At 35.8% G+C, this 10,277-nt stretch overlaps 2 protein-coding genes across 2 annotated transcripts; both read right to left on the bottom strand.

Annotated features, from left to right (window-relative positions):
- Positions 1–2,379: 2,379 nt before the first annotated feature.
- Positions 2,380–3,099, bottom strand: LOC141482775 (uncharacterized). The gene has a single exon (XM_074176567.1). It carries the CDS (start codon positions 3,097–3,099, stop codon positions 2,380–2,382), a length of 720 nt encoding a protein of 239 aa, XP_074032668.1.
- A 1,874-nt stretch (positions 3,100–4,973) lies between these two features.
- On the bottom strand, positions 4,974–5,657 carry LOC141482774 (uncharacterized). The gene has a single exon (XM_074176566.1). The coding sequence runs from the start codon at positions 5,655–5,657 to the stop codon at positions 4,974–4,976; it is 684 nt and encodes a 227-aa protein (XP_074032667.1).
- Positions 5,658–10,277: the final 4,620 nt, after the last annotated feature.

Below are 10,277 nucleotides of genomic sequence, written 5' to 3'. Positions count from 1 at the left end.
TTTACTTAATATAAATTAAAAAAAACCTACTGATATTCCAGAAGAACTTAAGAAGCCTGATGAACTTAATAACTTTTTCGTGAATTCAAATCCCAACTTGGTAATGCATCCTGAAATTCTGGAATTTTACAAAAATGATAAAAGGCAGAAGAGTCTTGACTTTTCCTTCCAACAAATAAGCGAAATTGATATACAAAAAATCATATGCACTATAAAAAGTAATGCTCAAGGCTCCGATGGCATAAATATCAGATTATTGATTATGTGTTGTCCTTTCATAGTACCTTACATAACACACATAATAAATTTCAGCATTCAAACAGGTGATTATCCAAATTGTTGGAAGGAAGCCCTGGTAATACCTCTTCCAAAAAAAAGTAATCCAGAAAGCTTCAAAGATTTGCGTCCAATTAGCATTCTGCCAGCTGTTTCTAAGTTATTTGAAAGAGTGATTTACAACCAACTTTCTGAATTTGTTTCAACTAAAAACCTTCTACCAGAAACACAATCGGGCTTCCGCCCATCTCATAGCTGTGAAACGACAATTTTGAACATTACAGATGATGTTTTCAGCGCCCTTGACCATAAAAAAGCTACATCACTTGTTATGCTTGATTTTTCGAAAGCTTTCGATACGATAAATCACGTTATTCTCCTCACTATCCTCGAATCCATTGGTTTGTCAAATATCGTGGTTCAACTTTTTGAAAACTATTTGAGCGAGCGAGTGCAAAGAATTAAACTAGATAATATAGTATCCAGTCCATTGAAGATAAATCGCGGTGTTCCACAAGGCTCGATTTTAGGTCCTCTTCTATTTATATTATATACCTCAAACTTTGTAAACGTAATCAAATACTCCAAAATGAACCTGTACGCTGATGATACACAATTACATCTTTCATTCCACCCTTCGGATATGATTACTGCAATGCAGATGCTAAATGAAGACATAGCCTCATTGATTTCTACCTCTGCGCAGCATTGTCTTCAAATCAATGCTAGTAAAAGTTTGGTTTTGGTCTTTGGGGCTAAGAGAGAACTGAATGACTTTCAATTAACTGTAGACAAGGATGTGGTTGCACCGACTGAACATGCAAAAAATTTAGGTATCATCCTTGATTCAAACTTGAAATTCAAACATCACATCAATAAATGCATGAGTATTGCCTATATGAACATCAAACAAATTTATACCAACAGACAATGTCTCAACAAAAAAGTAAAAACCATACTATGTGAATCTCTTGTATTATCCAGATTCAATTTTGAAAGCACAGTCTATGGGCCATGCATTGATTATGAAGATAAACGTAGAATTCAGGTTGTTCAAAACAATTGTCTACGTCTAATACACGGCATCAAACTTTCATCATATATCTCATAAACTCAAAGATACCAACTGGCTCAATAAGGCAAAACGGCAATCATTACATGCTGCTTGTCTATATCATAAAATTATCACTGAAAAAGCTCCCAAATATTTATACAAGAAATTGTCATACCGTTCAGATGTCCACAATATCAACATTCGTTACAGGGGAAGACTAACACCCCCCATACACCGTACAGAATTATTCAAAAAATCTTTTTCATACCAGATCTAATGTACACCCATTGTCAATAAGAATGGTGGTTCGTAACATTACTACCTTCTTTTTTCTAACCGTTTATAATTATAATTATTTATATTATTAAAAAAAAATTATGTCTAATATACTATTGTGTCAATTATATATTTAGTACTTTCACTCAACAATTTGTAAATAGTTTTGAATATTTTTTATTTTTTCTGACGAATTTTTTTTCGCTTTTTTGCATTACATATGTGTATGTGTGTATATGAGAACATGTATGTGTATATGTATTGTGGATACATGTATATATAATTCTTTTTTTTTTGACCTAAGATGAAAAACAGAGGTTGCATCTTTTGGTGCAACCAACTGATCTTCAGCCTTTCCCGTTAATTTATTGTATCATTATGGGAATAAAGACCTATTATTATTATTATTATTACTTTACCAGGTCCTCCCTATTTTTATATAGCAAACGGGTCGAGAACAAAATTCGGGTCGTTTTATACATGCAGTGGCATGCTTCAGATATTGATTGGATAATCAAAAATACTAAGAATCTACGTCAAATGTTATGATTGAAGATTCTACAATCTTCTCAAAAAAACTTTTCAAAAGTTGCCCTCTTCTTTTATTTATAACATGTTCAATATATTTTCAATGTATTCAAATGGCTCTTCGAAGAGTATTTTGACATCCTTTATTTCAAATGTATTTTAAATATAAATCACTTGAATGTTTTTTTTTTATTTCAAATTTACCCGCATCAACCATATAGGTTATTAGCGGGGTTCGATACATTTTATATGTCACACAATATATTTATACACTTCAGGAAAGTAACAAGTCTATCAATGTTCTGTGGGGTGAGGATTTCTCGTAGGTCACCGGGTAAGCCACTAGCACGTCTTTGTCTTTGGTAAGATGGGCAATCCAGAAGAATGTGGTTTACATCAAGGTTTGTTTGGCAGGTTTCACATTTTCTGGCCACATCTCGTTGAAGGAGGTGTTGATGTGTTAGCTTGGTATGACCAGTGCGGAGCCTGGTGAGAATCACTTGGTACCTTCTACACATCCCCATGTATTGGACGGGATTCAGATTCGGGTTTATTTGCAAAAGCTTGTTGTTTTGATTTTTATGCCATCTGTCATGCCAAATATTCCGTATATACGTTTTAATAACGGGCTTCATGTCTGTATATGGTATTTTTGATATAATTTTGGCAGATGGGTCTGCACTGGCCTCTTTTGCAGCCACGTCGGCCTCTTCATTACCAGGAATACCTATATGGGATGGGATCCACACCAGTTCGATATTTTTTCCTTGGAGTCTCATCTCATATAACTGTGTCTTGATGTTCTTCAGTATGGGATGTTTTGGGTAGGGCTGTTTAATGCTCTGTGAGGAGCTCAGGGAGTCAGTGAATATTACCGAATCTTTAGCGTTGAGGTTTGTAGAGAGTTTAATCGCTTCCGCTATGGCATGCAGTTCTCCCGTATAAACTGAGCATTCTGGAGGCATACTGAACTTATAGGTGTTGGTCCCTGATATAACTGATGCACCAACTCGTTCATCTTCATACGTCTTAGATGCATCAGTGTAGAGAATGTTGAACCCACTGTACTTAGTTTCTATCTCGAAAAATTTTTGAAGGAGTTTGTGGTTGGAGGTAGTGGACTTAAGAAACGTTGTGAGGGAAGTATTACAGGGAGGAATTTCCACAAGCCAGGGTGGTGGGCTTTCTTCTTGAGCTGATAGGGTGTTAGAGAAAGTGAACCCATGTTTTCTGACTCGTACATTGAATGGATCTCTAATACTTTTATTATGTTGGGGATTTCTACCAGAAGCTTCCGAAAATGTATGTTCATAAGTTGGATGTTTATTATGTGCAGATATTTTGGATGCATATGGATGACGTCTCAAATCCAGGGGTGGTTCGTTGGCTTCGACATATAGACTCTCAACCGGGGTAGTTCGATAAGCACCCATTGCAAGTCTTAGAGCTGCATTGTGTAAGGTATCCAGTTGTTGCAAGCGTCATTTTGCGGCAGTGGAGTAGCTGATTGAGCCATAATCAATTTTAGATCTTATTAGAGATCTGTATATTCTGATGAGGGTGGTACTGTCCGCTCCCCAGGTATGGCTGGATAGAATTTTCAGTAAGTTGATTCCGCTCTGGCATTGTTGTTTAAGGTGACGGATGTGAGCATCCCAATTCAGTTTTTCATCGAAGACTATTCCGAGAAACTTGAATTTCTTCACAAATTCAATCTGCTCACCATACACTTTCAGTATTGGATATCTTGTGGGGGGTCGTTTACTAAATAGCATACACTTCGTTTTTGTACTTGAGAAGGTGAATCCATATTGGGAAGACCATTGTTCCAGTTTGCTGATTGCGGTTTGTAGGAGTTTAGATGCAGAGGACATGTTATTGCTACTTATATATAGCACAAGGTCATCAGCATATATACCACTTTTAATAGGCGACTCGATTCCCTCGCAAATATCATTAATGGTTATAAGAAATAAGGTTACACTCAATATTGATCCTTGTGGAGTTCCATTTTGTTGTATTTTTTTATCCGATAAAGTGTTGTTTGCTCTCACACGGAATGATCGGTTGCTCAGAAAATTCGATACGAACGCTAGGAAGTTACCATCTATTCCCCAAACTTTCAATTTCTTCAGGATATTATATCTCCATGCTGAGTCGTATGCTCTACAAATATCAAAAAATATGGCAATAACATTCCGTTTAGTCGCAAAAGCTTGATGAACATTCGACTCAAGGTTTACTATATTGTCTGTTGTGGAACGGTTTTTACGGAAACCACTCTGCTGGGGTATCAGAAGATTGTTCGTTTCTAGATAAAATTGTAATCTTCGGTTCAGTATCTTCTCAAGTAGTTTACACATTGTACAGGTGAGCGAGATAGGTCGATATGAATCGGGGTTATTCGTGGATTTATTTGCTTTTAGAATTGGAATTATTGTTGCCATTTTCCAGTTATCGGGAAAACATCGAGATGTGAAAATAACATTGAAAATCTTCAGAAGATATATTTTGGCAGCTTTGGGTAGATAGATGAGAAGGCTATAGGGGATATCATCATGTCCAGCGGCTGAGTCCCTGGCGGAATTCAATACATCATCCAGTTCAGTCAGAGTTATTTTTGCATTGAGGGGATTTTCTTTGTCTTCTAATATGATGATTGGTTCTTTTTCTGCAGTTGCTTTGAGTTCGCGGAATTCTGGGGTATATTTGTTATTACTCGAATGACGTTGAAACACTTCCCCAAGTAAGTTAAATACTTCTTTTTTATTTTCGATGGAATTTCCATCATCATCAATTAAATTTATATTTTGGTGTATTCTTCCGCCCTTGAGTTTCTTTATTTTATTCCATATTTAAAAATATATCTTGATTGAGCTCGTAGTTTCTTGAATTCCAGAATATTTTCCAGAGTATTTTGTTTCTTCAATCTATTGAAGGCATGTTTTGTGAGTTTATTTGCTTCTTCACATTCTTTGTTCCACCATGGTACCGGTCGATGTCCGATTACAGGGGAAGTTTTACCAATTGCTTGTGTTGCTGCTTCAATTATTGTATGAGTGAAATTTTTAACTATTTCATTTATAGGTGCCTCGTCCTTGATTTCATATGGTATATTATAGTCCACCAGATGAGAAAAAAGTGTCCAGTTAGCGTTGTTAAGTTTCCATCTCTGTGGTACAGTTGAGGGTTCGTTGGATATTTTATTGTGTTCTATAAGAATAGGAAAGTGGTCGCTGTCGTAAAGGTCAGGAAGAACTTTCCAAGACAGTAAGGGAGCTAATGCAGGATCACACAGTGTTAGATCAAGAACTGAGTGTTTACCAGAGAAAGCGTTGAATCTAGTTTTTGTTACACTGTTCAAGAGAATCAAATTTGATGTGTCAATGACATTTTCTAACGACCGCCCCCCTATGTTAGTGGTGTCACTTCCCCATAACTCATTGTGGGCGTTGAAGTCACCAAGGATGATACGTGGCTTAGGTATCTGTTCGAATAAATCACTGACCTTCTGTTCATCCATAATGGTGTTGGGGGAAATATAGATGTTGCATAAATTTATATTGACTGGTCCTTTGGAAGACACTGCTATAGCTTCCAGATCTGTGTTCAGTTGAATTTGCTCTGTCTGAATAAACTTATCAATATAGATTGGTCCACTGGTCCTAAGTTGATCTGGTCGATTTTTGTGGAAAGCAAGGTAATTTTTGAGCTGATAGGTTTTGTGGTCCCGAAAATGGGTTTCCTGGAGACATAAAATTGACGGCTTTACTTCATTTTTCAATTTCTGCAACATTTCCAGACGGGTGTATAACCCATTTAAATTCCATTGCAAAATGAATGTGATTTGAAATTTCAATACGTTTCGAGAGATATACTGTCACTTTCAGACTCTGAGAGAGATGCATTAGAGTTTGTTTCAAATTGTTTCTGTAATTGGCGAATTATTTTCTTTTTAATTCTAGTTACTCTTGATTTGATTCCTCTGTCTACAAGAGATGGGTAGATTTTCGAGAGAGTGTCCAGAAGACCATGAATATCCTTTGTGTGTTCTTTGGCGATCGATAGGGGATCCGGTGAACCAAAACTGTTATCTAAAAAACTAGTGAGTTGGTCGAAATTCAAAGGAAAAGGAGGGATTGCTTCTTCGATGGTTTTTTTTGATGGTGTGATTGATTGTTCGCATGAGGTTAGCGATTCATGAGGGTTTATTTTAATTTTTTTAGGAATAGGTTTCGGTTTGGTGAAAATTGGAGGTTCTTTCGTTGAGGGATCTTCAGGTGATGGTGTAATTATTTCAGATGAGTTACGCTTGTGTGTGGAAGGAGTTATATCTATAAGGGGTATTATTGGCTCCGTAGTGTCCAGCTCTGTAGTTTGGCTGATCATTGCATTGGTCTCATTTGATTTTTGTTGTTCGGTAATAGTTTCTGGTTCAGGACATGTAGAGGCTAGATGTTCCACTTTTTTACACCTGAAGCAACTCATGTTATCTTCGGAAAGAAATATTCGATATTGGGTGTTATAGAAGGTAATGAGGATTGACTGTGGGACAGGAACGTTTTCATTAGCATTTATATACGTTTGTCGACGGAAACTAAGGACATGACTGTACTCTGGGTTGTTTATTCCAGCTCGGAGGAATGACATAGGGGAGAGTAGGGTTAATCCGTAATTCTTCAAAGTTTTTTCGATGATATCATGTGGGATCATTGGGCACACGTTTGATAATACTACTCGTGTCGCTGGTGTTATGAGCCTGCGTGCCTTAATGATAAGGTGATCCACTTTTATTTCGCCATGTTCTGTGAGGAACTTATCAACGATATCTTTACCCGACAAATATACACAGATGCGATTATTCGATATTCTTGATGTAAAAAGGATATTTTTCGGTTGAATAATTGATCCAAGAGCTACAATATAATCGTGTAGTTTGATTCCGTCAATTGAAGAGAAAAGAATAGCTTGTTCTTTTGTTGGAAACTGGGTACTTCTTCCTTGACTAACTATATTGGAGTAGGATGGGACATTGATTGATTCGTGTTGAGTTCTTTGGGTACCCCTGTAGTCAGAAGTACCCGTATTGGCATTTTAAGTCATTGCTGGAAAAACCTCAGTAGCATCGTCATACACGATGTGCCGGTACGGTTCTGTGTCGCTACCTCACTTGGAGATAAGGAGTGACCAGAGCCAACAGCGGGCAGTCAGGAACCTCAAGGCAATTTTTTATTTGACGAAATTAGGTATTTCTTATTGTTTTTGGTTGTACTCACAGTGTTTGGTAATTCACAATTCGATGTACTGTAGTATGTTTCGCATGAAACAATATATTTATCACTAAAACTAATAAAACGTAAGCTTTCTTACAGAACTGTCGAAACTCCGTGCGTATTCAATTATACCAGAGTTGGACTCCGACTTGAATGTTATAATGAATGAATATATTGATTCTTTTGATAACATTCTTTTTCTACGTTTATTTGAAGGTGATTGACAATGTTTCTTGATGAATTTCATTAGTTCGGACTCCCATTGTTTGATATTATATAAAATGATTTGAAATCACTGAAAAAACTGAAAAAAGAAGAATTAAAAATGAATAGCTGAAAATAACAATTATATTAAGCAAAAGAACCTGAAATGAAGTGATAGTGAAATAAAATACAAATGAAAATAGAACAATTGAACAAAAATAACTAATAAAAAGTTAAGAGATTCCAAGACACTTTAGTTCACGACGTTTCGATTGTTGGTATCTACAATCGTTTTCGGGTGATGATTGCACTAATTCCTCCGAGAGATAACTATTTATTGGTTATTTCACTTATCTCCGCTTTCCTTTTTCCGTTTCACCGGTTTTGTGGGAGATGACCCTTTGGCGGGAGTTGGCCGTTTTTCGCTTGAATATGTTTTTCCATTCGTCGGTGAAACCAGAAAATTGTGTATCTCCACTTTTTATTGAAAATGAGGTTATTGCGCCATCTATTTAAATTGGTTGATAGCTATTGACTAGAAATTTGTGTATTCTAAATATCTTATAGTATTCTGTAAATTTTTAGATCAGAAATCAGTGTATCTCCGGCTTATGTCAGAGTGACGCGAAATGAGTGTAACTCCGCTATGAGCATGTTGATTCGTGCTGAATGTGAGAGCTGTGCAAAAAACTAGTGAAATTAATAGAACTGATAAAAAGTGTATTTGTATGACACGATCATATTGAGGTAAGTGCTATTATATTACATTTCTTCTATATATATATAAAGTAATTTTGTGTAATTTAAACATGAATAATTACTATTTCATTTTCGAATGGAGATACACTTTTTTCCATTCATATATTTTTATGGTGATACACAGTTTTCCAGACAAATTCAATACACACTGTTATTTTTCAAAAAGGCCGGAATATTTCGAATACTTTTAAAATAATATATATGAATAACAATTATTGGCAAATATTTTGTTGATACAAGTTTTTTGTTTAAGACTTTTCATCATGTCACGTGGATTGAAGATTCTCGCAATGTTGAATCTGCAATGCCCAATCCGACCGGATGAACCACCAGACTCGTCAATTTTGAATACAGACGCAGAAGATATACTAAATGAAGCAATCAATAACGAATTACTGTTTGCATTGGATAATTCCAGTATTTCAAATACGGAAGAAATGAGAAGTTTTATTGAGAATGACAATATTGTCTTAAACGAATCCGCCATATTAAAATCAGATCTCCTTGAAGGACAGACACACATTACAAGACCAGTCCAAGAAGAGACGAAAATAGGAAAAAATATTTTGAGTGATATTTCTGCAATAATTCAGAACAATACAGCGGGTTCTGAAAATCAAGAGCTGACTCAAGATGAGATGGGGGAAAACAGCCATATCGACTACCACCCTTCAATTCAATCAGATATCAGTGAAAATGACAGTATTGAAGAGGAAATTATAGCCCATGATTCGGATGATTCCAGTGATGGAGAAGAGAGAAATCAAGAAATAGAAGAAGAATCTAGACAAAATGGTAGAAAGAAAAGAAAGCTTGGCATAGCAAGACAGGACGTGACTTACCAAGAAAATAAGAGAAAGAGAGAATTGGGCTTGCCATATAAAGGCAAAAAAAGGTTTGATGGAAACTGGGACTATAAAATAGCAAAACAGGGAAAATTTTTGTCAAGTCCATGTAACTGTAAATTATCTAAAAGTGGTAATTCGCTACAGTGCCAAAATCTAATCGAAACTAAAAGGCATGCGCTATTTGAAAATTTTTGGAAAAAATCATGGCCTGAGAAACGTGAATATGTTAAAGGATATATTAAAAACTGTGAACAGGCGAAGAGGTACAAACGAAAATTCCCGTCGAAATTATTCTATAAATTATTATCTTGAACAAGACCATGTGAGATTACGGGTATGCAAAAGAATGCTCAATGTCACCCTCGGATTAAAGTATAATTGCGTTTTAAACTGGATAAGGCCAAGTAATATCTCTGAAGTAGATCGTGAGGATATTATGACTGGAAAACAAGGAAAAAATAATAGGAAAAAACGTGAATCTGCCATTATTTATCAAAAGCTGAAAGACTTTTTTGAATCACTTCCAAAAATAGAATCACATTATTGTCGTTCTTCTACACAAAAACATTATTTGGAACCTATTTGGCAAACTATGCAAGAACTGTATCGCTTTTATGTGAATAATTATTGCAAAGAACAGAACGTGAAGCCTTATTCCCGTACAGTTTTTAACGAAACGTTCCATGGGATGAATCTATCTTTATTCCATCCCAAAAAAGATCAATGCGATACCTGCGTTGCATACAAGACTCAAAATGTAACAGAAGAGGAATATCAGCAACATCTGATATTGAAGCAAGAGGCAAGAAATGAAAAAATGACAGACAAAACTGACTCGAATACAGAATTTGTTTTTACTATGGATTTGCAGTCTGTTTTACTAGCTCCCAAGAATAAAGTTTCGAGCATGTACTATAAAACGAAATTGGCGGTACACAACTTCACAATTTATAACTTAAAAAATCAGGAAGGGTACTGCTATCTATGGAGTGAAGTCGAAGGATCTCTGACTGCTAACGAGTTTTCGTCAATTTTAATAGAGTTTATTGAAAAACAGGT

The sequence above is a fragment of the Leptinotarsa decemlineata genome, unplaced genomic scaffold (assembly GCF_025532065.1).
Source record: "Leptinotarsa decemlineata unplaced genomic scaffold, Ldec_3_MD MMD2_tig00001973_RagTag_RagTag, whole genome shotgun sequence".
In the NCBI taxonomy this organism is placed as follows: Eukaryota; Metazoa; Arthropoda; class Insecta; order Coleoptera; family Chrysomelidae; genus Leptinotarsa; species Leptinotarsa decemlineata.
The sequence above is the reverse complement of the archived record's forward strand: the minus strand, read 5'-3'. Positions and strand labels throughout refer to the sequence as shown.

What these genes read in the sequence shown, in the direction of transcription:
- LOC141482774 (XM_074176566.1), bottom strand. Translation starts at nt 5,657, where the DNA reads ATGGATGAACAGAAGGTCAGTGATTTATTCGAACAGATACCTAAGCCA.
- LOC141482775 (XM_074176567.1), bottom strand. Translation starts at nt 3,099, where the DNA reads ATGCCTCCAGAATGCTCAGTTTATACGGGAGAACTGCATGCCATAGCG.